The sequence below is a fragment of the Echiichthys vipera genome, assembly GCF_963691815.1.
Source record: "Echiichthys vipera genome assembly, chromosome: 8".
NCBI classification, from domain to species: Eukaryota; Metazoa; Chordata; class Actinopteri; order Perciformes; family Trachinidae; genus Echiichthys; species Echiichthys vipera.
The window spans coordinates 27,314,468-27,335,415 of record NC_139833.1 but is presented as its reverse complement, the minus strand read 5'-3'; the positions used below and the strand labels follow the sequence as shown (position 1 = coordinate 27,335,415).

The 20,948-nt window shown below is 41.1% G+C and overlaps 2 protein-coding genes across 2 annotated transcripts in view; one reads left to right on the top strand and one right to left on the bottom strand.

The window, feature by feature from the left end:
• Positions 1-239: 239 nt before the first annotated feature.
• Positions 240-4,821, top strand: LOC310950427 (riboflavin transporter 2-like). The gene is made up of 4 exons (XM_083918234.1): positions 240-380; positions 1,958-3,041; positions 3,247-3,370; positions 4,218-4,821. Exons 2-4 carry the CDS (start codon positions 2,005-2,007, stop codon positions 4,428-4,430), a joined length of 1,374 nt encoding a protein of 457 aa, XP_083774360.1. The 5' UTR covers positions 240-380; positions 1,958-2,004; the 3' UTR covers positions 4,431-4,821.
• An 11,580-nt stretch (positions 4,822-16,401) lies between these two features.
• The window catches only part of LOC310951012 (nuclear factor of activated T-cells, cytoplasmic 1-like), a 63,731-nt gene continuing 59,184 nt past the window's right edge, over positions 16,402-20,948 (bottom strand). The window contains exon 10 of the mRNA XM_083919072.1: positions 16,402-16,880. Coding sequence (XP_083775198.1) covers positions 16,825-16,880 — 56 coding nt within the window. The 3' untranslated portion in view covers positions 16,402-16,824. The remainder of the gene's footprint in view (positions 16,881-20,948) is intronic.

Here is a 20,948-nt window from a genome sequence, read left to right as displayed (position 1 = left end):
CATATGCTGGTTGGGGGAAGAAAAAGGAAGAGGAGGAGCTATTCTCCCTGAGGCCTGCCTCCTCACTGTCTCTCCTCCTATCACTGAGCTCTCAGGTACACACGGAGAACATGGTGCATGGTTTTGAAACCGCCCTCCAATGGGGTGTTATGGTGGTGCAGGACATGTGCGCCTGTGCAGCCCCTCCCCTGTCAAGTGCAGCAGAGACAGGAAGCAGAATGTGATCCTGTGGATACTGTGTGGAGGAGAAAAGGGGGGAGAGTGTGCAATTACTTACACACACGAGGCTGATGTAACAGAAATAACTGTGGTCATGATAAAGTGACGGTTTTAAAACGAAAGAGGGAAGAGGGGAGGTTCCTGGTTATGATCTGAACAAGGTAAGATGAGATGTTTGGATAGAACTGAGGGATTAAGGGTTAATGGATTTCCTGGTTATCCTAGAACCACAGGACTTAACTCTCATCTGAGTTCATATGCTTCCCAAAGGCATAAAAAGGAACCAGAATGATTGTTACTTAGGAAGAGGTAACAGGACGTTTGATAACATTGACTTAACCTAGTCTGTCAGAAATACAGTACTTCCTTGTTTATGAATATTAATGATACATCATTTATATTATTTATGAGTTGGTGAATTTTGCTTATTCTATCTTTTACCTTTATTATTATTTTATTCAGGTTAATTAAATGAAGTCTTGCATCAAAAGACTTATTTTAAGACCTTGGAGTCCCTGTGTTCCTATTAAAATAGATATGTTTTTATTTCAATAGCCGAATAACAATATGCAAATGTGTCAGTATAGTATACATTTAAGTCTACTATGATTTTTGAAATTTATTTTGTATTTATTAATTCTTCACAATGACTTTGGTAATGGCATTTTATTACACAGTGGCACAATAATGATCTTCTACTGTGTGTGTTTATGTAGCAACCACATGGGTCTTTTTATGGGAGCAGTGTCTCACTGTGTGAAAGGTCAGGTACCCTCTTGCCAAACACAAGCACAGGAGAGAGGGGTGGGATAGAGGCACATGGATACGGGGAAGGTCAATCCCAGCTACATGGGGACATGCTTTTGAACTCAGTATCAAACATGTGACATTAAGCAATGCTGTACTTAATAACTGAAACTGATTTTATTATTTGGATATTTTTATTGTAATGAAGTTAGCAAACATCATCCCTGAGATGCTGTTTGTTCTTTTTAAACATGCTTGCTTTGTGGCTTTTGGGGATGGCAATGTCATAATAGGTCCAGACTGAAATGTTTCATCAACTATGGCTTGCTGTGAAGGCTGGTAATGTCCCTATCAGGATGTAGGCTACGACTTGTTTATTGCCATATATTGTCATTATTTCCAATTTCTCATTTCTTTGGTTTATGGCCAAATACCTGCAAAACTATAATGACATTCACATAAGCATCAGTTGTAAGTTGTATTTAGTGCTGATTCCCAAATGTTAGCATGCTATAATACTAAACTATAAGTTGCTGAGCATGGTAAACATGACATTACCAAATAAAACACAGTCTTTAAACCTTGTCATTATGAGCATGTTAGCATGCTGCTAGCTCAAAGCACCACTGTTCCTAAGTATAGCCTCACAGAGGCGTTCTTGTTAATGACCCACACACATATCTTAAATGACTCTGGGCTACTCAATTTATAGCACTCAGAAACAAGTATTCACTGAAAGTATGCTGTCACCTCATAATATTGTACTATTCCATCCAGTTCGGACCAGACAATTAGTTTACAACTATACAAAAAATTTACATTTTGTGAGATAGCCATCATAGAGTTAGATGAAACTGAAAGGCACCTATTCCCCATTTTCAGCTTAAATTGAAAAAATACAAACATGGAATCATCTAAATGTGTTTTCCAGATTTTAGTGAAGTTTTGCTTTCTACTTATACAACTGACCTATGCTGTGTTTGTATTTCAGATTGTGTACATCTATATGTCCTGATTGACCTCATTCCTGCCCCGATCATGTCGCTGCTGACTCACGTGCTGGCGTGCCTGTTCGGTATGGGCTCCTGGGTGGCCATCAACGGGATGTGGGTGGAGCTGCCCCTGGTTGTACCGGAGATCCCAGAGGGCTGGTATTTGCCATCATACCTCACAGTCCTCATACAGATGGCAAACATAGGTCCTCTCTTCATCACTCTGATGCACCGCTTCCGCCCAGGTGTGCTGGATGAGCGGCCGGTCATCTACTGCATTGTAGGGTTGGGGATCATTGCTACATTCCTGCTGGCTTTCTTCTGGAGGCACACAGTGACAATAGCGGGCTCTTTGCACAGTGTGCCCCTGCTTGTGTTAAGCTTCCTGCTGTCTGTGGTGGACTGCACCTCCTCAGTTACTTTTCTGCCTTTCATGATGCGGCTGCGTCCACAGTACCTCACTACGTACTTCACAGGCGAAGGCCTCAGTGGTCTGGTGCCTGCCCTGGTGGCTTTGATTCAAGGTGTTGGTGTAGTTCACTGTCAGAATGCCACATTGACTGGTAGAGCCAACATAACAGCTGATAATGCCACTGCGGTTGGCAGTGGACAGCTAGAAGCCATCTACCAGCCGGCTAAATTCTCTGCCCAGGTCTTTTTCGTGTTCCTCAGTGTTATGATGGTTGTTTGCCTTGTGGCCTTCATTTTACTTAACCATCACCCAGCTGTGGCTCGAGAAAGAAAGAGCGACCTGTACTTCAGTGGTGATCTGGCCCCCGCCAAGAGAGAGCAAGGTCTGTCTCTTCACGCCTGTACACCAGAACAGAAACCCATGATCAGCCCCCTGGAAGCTGTCAGGCGAGAGCCCAGGAGTTCTTTTGGTAACGGGACATATAGCAATCAGGAAGTTGTTTTCATCTTTGTTATACTGGCTTGGGTCAATGCTCTGACCAATGCAGTGCTGCCTTCAGTCCAGTCCTACTCCTGTTTGCCCTATGGGAACCAGGCCTACCATCTAGCTGCTACCATGGCTGCTGTTGCAAACCCAGTGGCCTGCTTCATCGCCATATTTGTGCCAATTAGGTAAGAATGATTGTGTCTTTACATGAAATTATCATTTTATATAAAGACTAAGATTTTCCTACAGGTCACTAGAGTTTGCACAGGTCATAGCATAAAAGTTATGAGTGCTGAAATTACATTTTACACTTATGTATGTGTGTTTTAATGAAGCAAAGTGTAAGAGAAAATGCTCAGTTTTACCACATGCTTTGATTTTTGTATCCAGGTCTCTCCTCTTCATGGGTTTCCTGACCATGACTGGGACTGGGTTTGGAGCTTACATCATGGCTATGGCTGCTCTTAGTCCCTGCCCCCTGCTGGTCTACAGTGCATCTGGCACTGCAGTCATAGTAAGACTCTTTTTTTCTAATGAATTTGGACATAAAGATGTATTATTTAGACTGTGAAATATTTCACTTAATAGCAGTTCATTTTGAATCTCATGTTTTGTGTTGTTTTGTAAATGCTACACCTCATAAAATAATGGAAGTGCAATCCACCTGTCATAGTCACATATGATCAGATACCAAATAGCAAGTGACAAGGGTAACCATTACCATGTCTTTAAGGAAAAGGTAATGGCTAATTCTTTTTTTTTTTTATTAACCACTTCACAGTGTCCTAAAACTAGAACTCTGTGTATTCTGGCTATGCACAAACACATTTTGCCTAGAGCAGGGAACAAGAGTTTCGGTTTCCCCTTATGAATGTATTGTATTCTCTCTTACTGCATTACTAATGTGAGCAATTTTGTCCTATTTTTACCACAAATAAGAACGGTTACAAAATGCTCAATGGTATAACAAAGCAAACAATACAAAAATGTTAACATAGCACGATAGCAATAGCAATTGTAAAATGAGTAGCTTACAGGTTCTAACCAAACTGTTGTTGTATTCAGAAGTTTTAATCACTAAACGATTATCAGCAATCATGATGATCATATCAAGACCTGATAACTGAAGCCAGCAGCTTATTTTAAAAATTAGAGAAAGAACAGGAGCTAACTGGTGAACTGTCTCCGCTTTAACTGGAGTAAAAACATCCTGCCCCAACTTGTTCATGATAACAAACCATTGAAAACCACTGAGCTAGCTAACATGTCATGGTTGAACTAGGACACTTTGCAAATGTGTATAACAGGCACTGGGTGTCAGATCATTGTGATGCATAATATTATTCTCTTCTGTGTTGCAGGTACTGGCCTGGGTTCTGTTTGTCCTTTCCTTGTCCTACGTGAAGGTCATCATTGGGGTGATTCTGAGGGATGAGGGCCACAGTGCCCTCGTGTGGTGTGGAGCAGTAGTGCAGTTGGGCTCCATGGTTGGTGCTCTGTCCATGTTTCCATTGGTCAGTGTATATGGACTTTTCCGGTCAGGCGATGCCTGCAACACCAAGTGTCCATTGTAATGAATAAATATGTTTAAGTTAAACACTGCTGTACAAAATTGATAAATAACTTGCGCTTATTTTAGATGCACTGAACGCATTGCAGTTGTGAGCTTTACATATTCCTGTTTGTTCCAACAGACCTGACAGCTCAGAGCTGTTTGCCTCCGACAGTCTCACTCCCCATGTTGTTTAACAGATTTGCTCTTAGCTGAGTCAAATGGTAGATTCACAGATATGTGTGTTAATTGACTTATGGAGTATTTTGTTGCTGAGCATATTACAATTCCTTCTCAGTTCAGAGGTCAAAGCCAGTTTACTTGAACTGTTAATAAGATGCGAAATTATAATAGATTGATGTTGCTTTTTTAAGAACCTATGGTACTTTATGGCTTTAAAATGTGCCTTACTTTAGGACTCTGAAATATGTGTTGTGATGTACATGGTTGTACATTCTTACTTGCTTTGTGTGTGTCTTGTGTGGAGAAACTGTTCAACAATGCCAAATAAAACATTTGACTGTTATTCATGCTACTTAAATGAGTGCATTATACTGCCAATTATTATAAACACCCTTGTCTTAAGTCAGCTGGGGCAAAAGGCTTTATACCCAAGGGTAGAGGGGGTACAGGGGCAATATTTGGAGCCCATACTACTGTAGCACCCTCAATTTACATCCCAAAAATTGATGATGATAACAAATGTTCATCTTCTCTCATCTCATCTTCAACCGCTTATCCGGGGTCGTGTCGCGGGGGCAGCAGCTATAGCAGGGGACCCCAAACTTCCCTTTCCCGGGCCACATTAACCAGCTCTAACTTGGGGATCCCGAGGTGTTCCCAGGCCAGTGTGGAGATATAATCTCTCCACCTGGGTCTTCCCCGAGGTCTCCTCCCAGCTGGACGTGCTTGGAACACCTCCCTACCCTCCCTTACCAGGTGTGCAAACCACCTCAACGGGCTCCTTTCAACGCAAAGGAGCAGCGGCTCTACTCCGAGTTCCTCACGGATGGCTGAACTTCTCACCCTATCTCTAAGGGAGACTCCAGCCACCCCCCTGTGAAAACCCATTTTGGCCGCTTGTACCCACGACCTTGTTCTTTAGGTCATGACCCAGCTTTCATGACCATAGGTGAGGGTAGGAACGAAGATTGACTGGTAGATCGAGAGCTTTTCCCAGCTCTCTTTTCGTCACAGCGGTGCGGTAGAGTGACTGCAATACAACCCCTGCTGCTCCGATTCTCTGGCCAAACTCACGCTCCATCGTCTCCACACTCGTGAACAACATCCCAAAGGTACTCGGACTCCTTCACTTGGGGTAAGGACTCATTCCCTACCTGGAGTAAGCAATCCACCGGATATGTTAGTTTGTCTGTGAAAAAGCAATGTAGTTCTGCCTCCACCTTCTGTTCCTGTCTGCTCACAGAGCCTTATCTGTGTCCTGATTCCACCACGACCATTCTTAACCAGAGCTGAGCAGTCTCTGACGCAGTGTCAATGACTGCTCATGAACTCTGATCAAACTGAAATGAATTGAATTGATTCTTTTACTGTATTGCTCATTTCTCACATAATCTGTTTTTGAAAACATATTTTATTGTAGTGTTTAGCTGTAAAATGAGAAACTTTTTGACCAAATTGAGCCAAAACTAAACACCAGCTGACAAACATTCTCGTTTAGCACTCGTTGAGTAGCAGGTGGAGGAGCTACATGATTTCACGGATTGTGTCATTGTGCTGTCAGGATGTGGGAAAATGTCATTAAATATAAAAATGAAATGTGATGACATTTGGTGTTGCCAAGGTATGAGATAAGTTGGCATGGCAGTACAAATCTTAAATAAGAATAAAAAGACGAGACGTTAGAAAATGTCTTTAGAATATATGCAAGGTCATTTAAAACTATGGTTTGCCAATGAGAGGAATGGATGGCTTTATTTCTAATACATAACAATTTATCATGAAATAAAGCAGTCTATCAGTATGCTGACTGACCACTTATGGACACTATAATCAAACAGGCAATTATGAGCTCAGATCTATGCAAATAATTAACATGATGTGCCATAGAACAAATCATTAGCCTGTGCAGCCTGCACGTCTTTCAAACCAACACTAGATGTCACTGTATGATTAAAAGATCCTCATGAGGGACTTAGACTGTGCAGCAGTCAATCTTCAGATTCACGTAGTGGTCCAGTTTTAACCTTCAGGACTAAACTATGAAAAATACAATCTGTTGGATCCAGTTACATTTTTTAATAAATGCATTACATTGTGCTTAAATTAAAAAACAAAAACAAATGCAGTTGTCTTCAAGATGGGTCTTTTCCAAAAGTACAGGGAAATTGCTCAACCTCGTTTAGTTGGAGGAGAGAGGCATGTCTCTGGGGAGTTTGCTCAGGTCACCAGAGTCATGTCTGCATCATATCCTCCTCACACTACATCAGAGAGTCTTATCCAGGTGTGTGTGTGTGTGTGTGTGTGTGTGTGTGTGTGTGTGTGTGTGTGTGTGTGTGTGTGTGTGTGTGTGTGTGTGTGTGTGTGTGTGTGTGTGTGTGTGTGTGTGTGTGTGTGTGTGTGTGTGTGTGTGTGTGTGTGTGTGTGTGTGTGTGTGTGTGTGTGTGTTTGTGTGTGTGTGTGTGTGTGTGTGTGTGTGTGTGTGTGTGTGTGTGTGTTTATCCTTCCTCCACAGGGACAAATAGGAATGAGGAACTCATGGCCAGTCAGACTCTGATTCAGATCCCAGTGGTTCCTCAGAGAACATCTGGGGTCATCATCTCCTGGTGTCTCACACTTCACCTATTCTCCTTATCTCTTCCTGGGGTTTCTATGACTTATGATGTGCTGGGTTTAAAAGCTGCAGGCCTGTTTGGAATGCAACACATTTGCAATGTGTTTTTTAAATTGTGTAATAAAAAATGTGAGCGTGTTAGCATTATGAAATGATACAAATACACTGAGATCCAGACAGATAGAGAGTCTTCCCAATATGAACATGGGTGGCAGGATGACACAAGTACTATAATGAGAGAAAGTGGGAGTTTTCCTTATCTTTCCGCCTGCCTCTCTCTTTCTCTCCTTCAGTCCAACTATTTTGATATCTCCTTTTCCCCAAGCTCCTTGTCTTCCTCGATTCATGCATATGGCAGACTTTGTGACCGTAATTTCAATTTAAAACACATGAGGGGAAATCCTAGCCTGCGCTGCTCTTTAATAGGCCGTCATGGGATTGGAGTATGCAGAGAATGATTGAATTTTGTGAGAAGGCCAGGAACGATCACGTCTCGCCTTCCGTTATGCAATCGACCATTCCCCTCTCACAACGCGACGTCTGGTAAAACCTAGAGGAGGGGGAGGGCTAAAGGCTGGAAACCTCAACGTCTAGACCAAACGACAAAAATATTTTTACTTCTAAATGACTTAAGACTATATAAAAAGAGAAACTCAGCTATCATATATAAAAAGAGACGAATGAGATGTGATCCGCCACATCAAAGGCATTCTGTATATCTTGAATTGGGCAGCTTTTAATGGCTGTAATGAGTCTTTTTACACTGTAATGCATGACATCTTATATTTCCTCACAGACGGAAACACATGGATCCTATACAAAGCCTGCCATACTGTTTTATTTATATGATTGTGTCATGTCTGTTTTCTCCCTTGACTTCCTCCACCTGTTTGGCCCACAATGTCATGATAAAAACTGTGCTTAGTCCAAGACTTTGTGCAAACTTTTTCACACCCACTGTGTTGGATTACACCACTGTGATATATCCTTTCAATGAAGGAAGAGAGACTACCTTTCCCGTTAAGTCCATTATATTCAAATGGGCCGGGCCCTTTTCTTTTTTCTTCTTCGCAACAAGACATAAAGTAATCAAAAGTTAAAAGCAAACACTCAAGGAGGCACTTAGCAAAAAAGAAAAGCTTTTATGATAAAACATTCATATACAGTGCAGGAGACAGGTAATCTTTGTGGATGATAGGGTTGTCTTGTGGTCAGTTTCAGTATAGTATGGCTTGGGGAGCCTTGTAGATGAATGCTCCTAATAACATCCTCGCCCACCCATCCTCCTGTGGAGCATCCAGGCAGAAGAACTAATACCTGAGTGTATTTCTTCAGTGGTGTGAAGTAGGCCTTAAAGAGCTGTTGGAGGCTGCAGTAAAGTAGGGTTCATTACCTTGACAGACTGATGACAGCTAAGGCTGGCTGAGATGTGCACGTACACATAAATACTAAAAGAAAGGCTAAATCACTTGCAATCAGTGTTCCTTTTGCTATGCACGCACAGTCAGATATTTCATATAAAACAGAAAGCTTAGCAACAGTTAAAAAAGGACATCAATGTTTCTGGAACTCATATCAGATCGCTTTCTTTAAAAATATTTTGCTGAAGGCATGCAAATGTGGAATAGACATGCTGCGGGTGCAGATAAAATATGTATTTGAAAAGGTTTAGTGGGAAAAGGTATTGAAAGAATACCTCAACATTTTGGGAAATGCTTTCTTGTTTGCTTTCTTGCGAGAAGAGGAAGATGAGAGGAAGGTAAACACTTTCACAGCTGCACGGTAAATGTGAAGCTACAGCTAGCATGCAGCTGACGCTGTAAAGGGGAAGCCTGCGTTCATTCCCAGGGGACCAAATGCTTTGTCACGGCCCTCGGCATATGATGGTGACACTCAAGGGTGCTTTGTGCATCAGTATGAGACACACCGGGCTTTCAACTGTAAACCTATCTGCAGCAGTATTGAATGCTCAGAGCAAGTGCTCAGGAAGTAAGAGCGACAAATGCTTGGGGAGGTTGGGGTGATGGATAAGTCAACACAGGAGATCAAGGTTTGTGTCGTTAACCACATGCTCCCCATTTTTAAGACAGCGACCATAGTGGAGTGTTACAATTTGACACGCAGGGCTACCCACAAGTTGGGATGAGAATGGGTTGAAATGCGGTAGGGGGACCCAACTATCATGTCTCTGAAGTAAAACAATTACCTACCTGTTTGTTTGATCCATACGAAAACCAAAGACTACTAGTTATGGTTTTATGGATGTTTATGTGCTTGACTATTTTGTGGTTGTGCACAGTGACTTCCTGCGACTTTTACTGCAATATATAATGAAATAGAATGTGCCAGGTTAACTCTTTCCTACATTTACAGTCATTATGCCAAGGCAAACTATTTTGATTAGCCTTATACTTATCTTATAACAACAAAACCATATTTTTTTTTCACTGGGCTAGTAACTTCCTAGAGTCTTGTCATTACTGTGAGGTTGTCACGATTGATTGACATGATTGACTTGATTGCCCCCTGGTGGCTGGCTGCTGATGTGTCAGTCAAAGTAAATAATTTTACTCAAAGATGGTTTCTGTCAATTCAGTTCATTTTTCTGATTAGTTTGGTTTTAATTAGTCATTTGATGCTTAAAAATGAGGTGAACCTCATGACTGACAGCTGTGATCGACTCATGATTAGAGGAATGAGTGTACGGATGAGACTTTGAGGACGTGGCTCAACCACTCGATCCCTACTGTGCAGAATGTAGCTCCAAAATTATAACCTGGCGGCGCCCTTAACCTGAATATTTTGGCTTCACTTTTGTACAGTGGGAGTAAGTAGAGACCTGTGGTCCATCTTTATATACCATCTAAACAAAAAAGATATCATGTGTTAAGTAGTGAACATTAGAGGTGCTGGCAGATGTTGTTACCCTTGGACAAGACCAGGCTAGTTGTTTCACCATGTTTTCAGTGTTTGTGCTAAGCTAAGCTAATTGGTAGCTATCGCCTCATATTTACCTTACGGGAATGAGAGAGTTATTGATCTTGAAGTCTAACTCTCCACAAGAAAGCAAATAAGCTATTTCCCCAAAATTTCAAACTATTATAATTTAAGTAAATAAGCCAACCCAAATTCAAAGCTTTATCTTCTGTGACATACTGTGCAAAATTTATATTTATAGACCCCATGGAATTCATGGTTTGACATGTGTTATTATATTTCCTCCTCCGATTTCAACAAATCATAACCAATCCACTAAAAAGAGAGAAATAACTAAAGCAGCAAACTCTCACTTCTTAATGTCGGGAAGTCAGTTTGCATGCATGCAGGGTCAGCTTTAGGTCATACTGGGCATCCATTAGTGGCCTTATTTAGAGTCTTATTCCTTTAAGAGGAGTGATTGGCCAGCAAAGACAAAGAATCATTACCTTTGCCCGCCCCCTCCCTGCCAGCAGTCAATAATGAGGGATCATTAAAATGAATAGATGGACATTCCCCTTTTCTCCGGATCCTTATTGCAAAATCAGTGTCAGGGGAAATGAAGATTGAGCTTGGAGAAGGCGTCTAAAAGCCTCACAGTGATTGTCGTGAACTCATCTCCAGTGCCAGGCTCCTTTATCTACTGTAAGAGTCTGCACCTGCCTGAACTCTTGACTAGCAAGGGCTTTTACTGTAGCCCATTAAGAGCATCCCTAATGTGTGCTACAATGTACTTCAACATAAACATTCTGCGTATGTACAGAAACATTTACAGCAAACAATGGAAGAATGACTCTTGGAGTTTTTTTTTTCAATGAAGACATAAAGCTCTCATAAGTGAACTATTGGAAGGGATATTGAATACATCAACTTTGATGTGGAGAATAGTAAACTCACGTGCTGTGATCATATAAACAGACCTTTAAAGATAATTCTCGCCTTTCTTATTTCTTAAGCTCAAACATCTGTCCTGCCACGAAATTTGTATAAATCCTTGCACAACATTTCACGCATCACAAAAGAGAGGGCGAATCAAGCTGAATGATTGCAGATGGAGAATAAAAGACGGCACAAGATTTTCCAGGCCCCATCTGGTTGCCTTTCAGAGCGTCTCTTAAAGTGTCTTTTAAAAAGGTGATTTGTCTGTGGGTCTGCAACGATGTGACCATGTCAGTGGGTCATCTGCTGGTCCTGTCACATGTGAAACAACCCCGTGAAAGGGATCTGTGTACACCTGCGGAGCCCCCCAAAACCCCACCCTAAACAGATTACAAAAACACATGTAAACACGTGCTCAAATCCCCACACATATGGTCCTCATCTGCTTGCTTTATTATCATCCTAAGGTAATTGATAAGACGGTCTGTTTATAGTCATCTGACACAAGTCTCTGGAGAAAAAAAACTGACTCAAAGGACCAAAAAAGATCAAATGCAGAACTGGCTTATGGGACAAAACTATCAAAAGGTCCTTTAGCATGGTCAAGCAATTATCTCTTAAAGCATCTCTTAAAGCCACCCCCATGGTTCTCTCAACATGCCCTTCATAACAGAGGTATATTGAGGATTTACTGCTTGCAGATGGCCGATGGGAGACGAGGGCAGGAGCTCCAGCACTGTGCCTAAGCACTCACTTTATAAAAATTCAAATCAAGGACTCTGTGGGAATACAATGGGGAAGAAAGCAGGGCTGTAAAGACGCTATAAACCCGTACAGTGAAACTTCTAAGTCATGCCCTCTGCCAGGTGCTGTGAGCACTTGGACCCTGGGGAGAAAATGGCACGCGCTACAATCATTATGATCAGGAAATGTGTCTGTGCTGATGTGTTCAGTGCTGTGGCCATGGAACAGTATCTGCCTGTCATTCATTCAGTCTGTCTGTCAGTCAGATCATCAGTTAGTCGAGTCAAATGATCATTTAGTCAGACAATCAGCGAAATCCTCACTCGAGTTCAGTCTCAGCTCCTGTGTGCACGAGACAGCTGCATGTTAAGAAATCATTTGTACATTTTATCAGTGGCTAAAGCCAAAGAGGCCAAAGCTAGGCACATGTTTCTGATGTCAAAAAGAAAATGAAAGAAAAGAATAGAAAAGAAAAGAAAAGCAAGAATGGATATTTTTTCAATAAAATTTCTGGTCAGTGTTAGATGAGACAATATAATGGCTCCCCTGGCTCACTGAAAAACAATGCTGCTTATCAGTTTTAAAGGAGACATATGATGCTCATTTTCATGTGCATATATTTTAGGTTTCTACTGGAACATGTTACATGCTTCAATGTAAAAATGTCATTCTGTCTGTCTGAATCCATGTTTCCGTCAGAAAGAATTGGAACCGGTCCAAGTGTACTGGAAGATACATACAAGAGCACAGTGGGCCGGGGCCATGAGCCACCTCCATCCCAGCCCGGGCCTTTCCAATCCAGACTAAAAGTGCATCACCATGACCCGCCGAGTTGAATCCCCTGCAGACTGTGTAGCAGTAAAACAGTGGCATTCTCCTTTTTGGATGATGGAAATCAATCAATCAATCAATAGCTATAGGTATTTTCTCAAATTAGGCTGTTTGAAATGAATGAAATGAAACATAACCTAATGAGGACTCATTTCGCTTTACTCTTTAGCCAACCTTCTTTTTTTAAAGATTTTTTTGGGCAGTTTTCAAGCCTTTTATTCGATAGGACAGACATGGAAATGGGGTGGGAGAGAGAGGGGGAGACACGCAGGCCGGCCTCTTTACATGGGGCGACTGCTCTAACCACTGTGCCAGACCGCCCCAGCCAACCTTTTCTAGCAGCTTAGAGAGAATTATTCTCCCCAGACACCCTGACCAGAGATATTCTAATTTTTCGCATTTCAACAGATTTTTAAAAAACAGCAATTACTAGATAATGGATACCCAGGTCTGAATTTACACCCTGTTCACCCTCTGTTTTATTGCCTGTCTCTTTTAAGTTATCCGTTTCGTATTGTTAGGTCAAGGTCCTTTGGTAAGGTCTTTGGGGAAACATCCGAAATGGTCCTTTATGTCTCAGTCTGTGTTTGATTGATAACAGTTGACAGACTACCTGATTGCTGGTCAGGACGACAAGGAGAAACAGAGTAAACAAGCTTGTGTAGTAGTTTACATGTTATGGGCAGACGGCATGTTGTTAGTGGTGGTTCAGTGGTGTTAGAGCAGCAGCATCTAACTGCACCCTAGTGATATTTGCAGGTATGCTTATATGCTGTTTAATATGCTGCAGATAATTAGATATCTAGCTTGCAAACTGATGTTATCAGTGCGTTTTTCCCTGGTGCTCCATAGTTCTTCCATTTCCAGTCCTCTCCGGCTCACAGCATCATATTTAATGGACATATATGAGAGTCGTATCAATCTCCTCATCTAACTTTTGGCACCATTGCAAATAAAGAAATGCAGGGTGCTTTACAAAAACGGTAAATTTAAATGTATATATAACAGAGTTCAAGCAGATTTCCTGTGTTCAGTGTTTAACTCTTACAAATGGAAAATTATGAACAAAATTGAATGCAATGATGCAAAATGCTTGAATTCCTCAAAGTGTGTTAAAAATTGCATTGCTTGTGCACGTTCTGTACTTTGGATAATCAGGAAATGGATGCAGGTCTTTTAACAGATGTCAGTAGATTGTGAAGCTCCATTTGTTTTCATACCATGGATATTCCATTGCTTTAGTTAGTCTCTCTGCTTGACTGCTGCTTCTGTGGAAACTCTGGCCCGGAGTCATCTCTCCACTGTGTCAAAGGGTATGCCGCCGTCAGAGGGAGACTAAGGTAAGAAGGACAGGGTGCCAGGAAAAAGGGGCGTGACTGCATCTGTAAATAGTGGGGCTATTTTAGGCGTACCACGGTCGTACAGGAGAGTACCGCCTAGGCCTGCCTTCTGTCACTATGGGGATGGGCCCTTCATAACTTTGCTGGATGGAAAAAGTCTGGAGGACTGGCAGGTGGTACACAGGAGCGTGGCACAGCTCCCATGGCGAGGAGCTGTTTCACTCATAACTAACCACCACTAACAATACTCGCTGGAAAACACACAGGCCCCTGCTTGTACTTGGCATATCAGCAGCGTGTTGCATTTTATCCTGCTAAAGTACAGTGTATATTTATTTGTATTTCTCTTTGAAACAAAAGTGGAAGGCCTGATACCATCTGCTGACTGATTTATGTGCCCACTTTGCTGGCAGTTGCGTAGGAAAAAATGTAAAACAGAGTACCTACTACTATGTCGTAGCAATTGGAATGGTAATAAAATAACATAAACTAAAACAAAATCCGTAAATAGTAGAAAATATTCTTTAAAAGTGGGGTAGAAAAACACAATCTTTTTCCTACTCTTGTCAATGTCAAACTGTCTCCGTTTCAGGGTTTATTAGCTGTACAGGTACAGGTTGGAACAGTCAGAGGTTTACTCAGGTCAAACCATATAATACAAGCAAATCACACAGTCAAGTTAAAGTGAAGGCTTTAAAACTAAAGCATAGCCATATGGGTCATACATGTCATAGTCAAAGAATGCTTTTAGAGGGGAAAAATGAGAAAAGATTGAATCCATTACTGACTGATTCACTATTTTTTTTATACCTCAGTGTATTATCCCAGGTACATAGAACTAGTTAAGTTTCTACAATTCATTGAATTCACCAAACAGTTACACAATTCTTTATTACTGAATATTTACTGAAAATCAGTAATGCACTTGCTCAAACAAAATAATTGAGAACTTAGGTTGTGTATGGTCACCATTATGCCATTTATTAATTCATTGTTGAGAACACATTAAATGCACTTAAAACACATTTCATTTTTCATAAATATTTCATATTAAAGAGAAATATGTTTCACCTTGTGCCTACACAGAAAAGCATTATAGAGTAGCAACCATCTCGTAGCCAAGAAAGAGTAAGGCACAAAATGGAAACCTTATTCATACAGTTTAGTCATGCTATTATACTATATGTCCAAAAATGTATAAGGAAGCTATATTTTAAGCTAAATGATCCCCAACATTAGTACGATGTGCATGCTCCGAGAGACAGATAACATGGAAAAGACTGCAGCTGTGTGAAAGAAGACGTTGACGTAGGTAAGTTTATGACACGACAGTGGAAATCAATCGACAATATTTGGTCTGGAAGCGAGGAAACCTGCTCTGTTTCTAAGATAAAGTGCATGTTTTTTTGTTTTTTGTATGGGGAACCACTCTAAAGTCTCCGACAGGCAACAGGAAACTTGGACAATAATTTCACCAAAGATAAAATCCTTTGGTTTACTCACATCAATTATTGCCAGCTGTAAGTAACAGTCCTACCAACTCTTCAGTGGAATCACCGAAAGGCCGAGTAAAAGTGAGCCTGTTGCAGATTACCCCTGTGCCTATTTACATGCAAACCTGCAGTGCAAGAAGTAAAACAAATATATATTGTCCAGGAGTATTCTTATCTAAATTCAGCAGGTAAGCATACCATTGTTCAACTATCTTATAGCTTGGAGAGAAGGAAACTCTGATACCTGCCTTTATAAGCCCCTGCAACCAGGAACTGTTGTCATAGGATATGTTCTATATATTTCTCTGATTGTCTGTGCATTATTATGTCATGGTTTGGGCGGAAGGGCTAAAAGACCGTGGTAGGGTGATAAAAACAATAGGCACTAAGGTGAAAAGCATAATGCAGGGTAGTAGAAATGGTACAAATCATAAAAGGGGAAGACAAATGGAACAAAAGGGAATGCTAAATAGCAAACAGCATGATATAAGCATAAGGCGTACATTTTCAAATACATGTTTATACAAAAGAATATACAATAACATTCAGTATAAATGAACAATGAGATAATAATGAGGAAGCAAGAAAAAATACAATTCTAATCTATTCACATACTCCCGACATATTTTCCAGCCTTTATTCTTTTTCCCTGTAAACAAATCATTGAAATGATACAAAACTGTCGTATAAAAACTTCCACTTTGGGTTACAATGAACCATTTGCATTTGTGAGAGTGCTGCTGTTGCTTGCTGTCAATATCACTGCTGTAAGGCACCAAATCGGTTGTTGCGGACTGACTGCACAAACAAATGAACCAAAGTGATGAAGCGTGACACACTTATTGTCCCATTAGCTTGTTGATGCATTAACGTACAGATCACACTCGAAATTAAGATTGTCATTCGTCAAAGATACATGTAATTCAGTCTCATTGAGCTGTTTGGTCCACTAAAGAACATCTGCTGTGAATTAAGGCAAGTGTACTCGTATACTTTGCCCCTGATATCACTTCCCTTTTTTGTAAATAGAACATTCATCTGTTTATTCAAATGGAGCTTGCCAGTGATTGTCAATGTGAATCTGTAGCGAGTCTTTGAGTTAAGAGGAGCTGATGGTGATGAAGCTCAGGTGGGAGATCCTGGTCAGAAATGTATTCTTCATCATCTGGAGCTCTAGTTTTGTCTTTCTCCTCTTTTTGTCAATGCTGCTGCTGTTTTGTTTGTGTGTGTGTGTGTGTGTGTGTGTGTGTGTGTGTGTGTGTGTGTGTGTGTGTGTGTGTGTGTGTGTGTGTGTGTGTGTGTGTGTGTGTGTGTGTGTGTGTGTGTGTGTGTGTGTCGCTGCAGGAGACTTCTGGACATCTATGCGTGAGTGTGCACGGAAATGCTGGAGAGGTCGTTCCTGATGATTTCGTTAACTGTGGAAAGAAAAGAGAAGTTGTGGATCACTATTAACTCATCATACTGAATAGCAATTGAGATCATTAAAACACTATTACATTTAATGAAGAGATGTGGCCTGGATGTTACAGAGGCGAGGCCTGTGATAGGAAAGTTGTACGGTTAGAACACTGCCAGGTCCTGGCTCTCTGTGTGTACAGTGGTGTGTGCTCATTGAAAGGGTCACCCCACAGATTTTACACATTAAGATCTGCAGCGATGGAACTGTGATGGGAGCTTTCTAAAGCTATCATTAGTCTGAAAGGTTAGTCAGTTTTAGCCTTTAGAAAGAAAGTCTGTGTTGCAAAAATAGGAAAGTCTGAAAGAAGTAGGGATTCTGGATTTTTGGGCTGTGTGTACCAGGTACTAAGAGGAAAAGTAGTACTGTAGTTTAGAAAAACGGTTCATATAGCACAGAGTGATTGGTAGGTACAGGGGGATTAACAGGGGCCCAGCAGCTCATTTTTTGCCCTGGGCCATGGTCCCTGGCAAAAGTGAGGAGTTAAAAACTTTGTATCTAATGACTGTATGTCACAACATAACTGTGAATCTTATTATTTTATATTTCAAGGTTGTGTTAAAATGTTACATCCTCTTGCAGCCTACAATAAATAATGTCACATGAGGCTGCATACTTGGCATAGATGTGCTCAAGTTGAAGAATACTGGATATCAGTAGCTGCAATCCAAACATATCACTGGCGTTACCAGCCTTTAGAAACTCGTATCGGCCCCGTACACACATCTCTGTTTTGAAGTCTTTCCTGCACTAGTTCCTGTGCCCGCGCCTTTCCCACAGTCAGGCAGACACGCATCAGTCCCCTGCCTTTATCTGCTCTGTGTTCTTTGGCAAAACAGAGGGAAGTGACTGTAAAGATGGCGAGGACCCCCGAGCCCTGTAGCTCAACACAAACAAGAAGCTCCTCAGTCGCAGAGTTTGCCGTGATAAAGTAGGCTGATGTAGACAGACAGAGAGAAAGTCTGGTGAAACCACCATCCGCAGAAAGGAGACAGGAAGTCCACCCACTCTGAGGCCCAAAGTAGGCCTGTAGTTTGTTATCACTAGATACTGTTTGGTGAACAGTGAAGCATGTGCACTGATCAAGATGAAAAAAGAAGACGTCTCTCTAATACCCAACCATTTCAATGCTGTGAATTATCATTGGTACAATTCCATACTGAATGACTGCGCTGCGGATAAAAATAAATGAAAATAATATATATTTTTACTTGTACAACGTCTGAACTGATCTATGGGAAATGAAGTGTAGAAACACCACAACAATATCCAATTATGGAGACAGAAATAGGTACATATTTTAATGAATAAATAATGTGTCACAGATTGCACTTTTAAATAAGTAGGCCACACACCTATGCCCTGCCTGCCATATGCAGTCAAACACTCACCTATCCACACACACACACACACACACACACACACACACACACACACACACACACACACGCACACACACACAAACAGATTGGTTGGGGCTCACCTCTCTAAACAGGAGGAACTCCCACTGGAAAAACCCCACCTGTGCCAACACTGGCTGTTTTCAACCCTATTCCACTCCAGGCTAAACAGGCATTTACACGCTGAGGTTATTTTTAGCTCTGCCATTGTAGAGCATAAAGGAAGTGCAAGCACATGTAACAACTACATGATCAAACTTTAACGCTGTTGCTCTTCTGTTAGCCAAGTCGAGAAACCAGCTCCAGGTCATTCTGAAGAAGGAAAGGGAAAACCCAACAGCTCAGTGGCAGAAAGCCATACATGTACCCTTTGCAATGGCTCCCTTTCTTCTTTTCAGTCAAAAATAATGACGTGTCCTCCGCCCACATATCAACTGCAGTATTATTTTGCTGCACTTTATCAACGGATATTTTCCATGCTCGATGATGTTCCATTCTGAGGAAACGAGTGATAAAGAGAGAACACAGGTAAACCTCTGGCCCCTGACTTTTCATCTATGTACTCATTGTGTCAGCAAAGCGACAATCTCAGAAACAGGATGTGGCCAACTGTTACACCACAACACAACACCAAGCCACTATTTATAGCTGCCTAATGGTGTAATTCGTGGCACTTTTTTAGTTGCAACAACTTCTGGGAAATGAAAGAAATTTGAAAGAACACTTGATGAAACCTGAATGAAAACAGGTAAGGGCTGTGAATGAATAACTGTCCACATTTTAGACTTACCCACTCATCAAATGCATTTAGTTCAATTAAGTAACAATATTTTTATTCAACCAAATTCATTCAGTAAAAATGTTTAGATTGGTTACATCCTCAGTGCTGACAATAGAACAAAGATCCTATTTCTGTCAATGCATATTTTTATTTTTTCAGTTTTGGAGCTATAGTGAATACACTGGTATAATGCATCTAGACGAAGTGCTCTCCATCCAATCAAAAAAAACAAAAATGCAATTCTTGCAGAAATCTCCAGATGTCAAACATTTTTTATATCAAATCACAGCATTGATTTTTCTATGGTGTCCCTTCACATCTGGGTCTTAATGTAGTATAGGATTTTTGACTATTTTTTATAAATTCTTGAGTGGAAAAAATACTTGAATTGTGCACCAAATCTATGTAACAAATGGAATCAACCATAAAAATACATAATAGAGCACGAGAATAGGCATCATTAACTTCCATCACAATGTTGTAAGCACTCTAAATGTTCAACACCTAAATAAAGCACAATGTTTAATACAGATTCATGAGTAGAACAACTTGACACCCTGAAATGCATCTCAAATGAATCTTTCGTTTTATGCACACCACTTCTTTGTGGTGTCCTTTGTTGACCTGCTATCTCCCCCTAAACCATCCCCTGTCCCTCACCACTAAACCCCTTAAAAAGGGGATGTCTGCTGAGGGGTTAAACCCAACTCTCCCACATGACAGCTCTTCTTTTTTGAGTCTGTCTCACCTTCCATAAAGTGACTAGATAACCACAAATATGCAGCATTAAGGGAAGGCAGTAAGACATGCCTGGGAAAATTTTGTCCATAGTGGGATTTGGCTCCAATAATTCAACCCCTTTCATAATCTGCACAGACAGGGGTAGAGTGCAAGAACACCTCTGTAATGTAGGACTTTAAAAAAAACATGCCAGATGATTATTTTTTTCCACTTTTCCCGGTTTCTCTATGCTATTGTAAAAAAAAAGAATGCTATGTTATGTTTCACAATAATATGCTTGTTGTCAGATAAGTACATAAAAAAACTCTCTGTTGCCTGGCGTCCCTTCCAACAGTATCAGAAACTTATTTTGTTTTTTCTTTTTTCAGTTGCCAGGGTTAATAATGGAAAGCTGTAACTGGGAGGGCACCCTCTCATGGATAAACAAAAACAGCGGAAAATTGATCTCCAAATAATTCTCTGCTGTATACAAAAAAAGAAGCCCTACTAGTCTTAGTTAAACAGGATGACATACTTTATTAGCACCAGGCTGTGCCAGTACAATCAGTGAACCACAGTCCAGACCTGTCAGGACTTATAGCTGGGGCTGTGCGGCTGGGAGATCTATTTCAGGCAGGTGTGAGAGACACAGAAATATGACTGTGTCTTTCTCTTATGCCAAATGTGTTGAACAGTTCAATGTACAATTCAGCTTCTTTGTGAAGGCCTACCAGTGTTTCTTGGCAGTGGCTTGCAGCTAAACCCTCCGTCTCCATCGGGGGAGAGTGCTGGCTGAATGAATGTTGACATGGCCAAAATAATCCGTCGGAATCAACTGTGATGGGAAATGATTTGTTTGTACCTGCTAGAAGGAGTGGTGCAATACCTCCAGTGTGCATGCTGCCTGTGTCGTGCCTACATCAATAATACAGTACAGGTCAACTTTTAGAAACTGAACCGTCTCAGTTATCCAAGCAGATGTGACATGCAGAAATGGGGCAACAAATTACTGTAGTGTGTGACCAAGCATAGCAGAAGGGCTGGACCAAAAGTAGCACAGCTTTAAAACAACAAACAAATGAGGGGCATGCGTATACAGGTACTGGTGAGAAGATACAATTTAAGC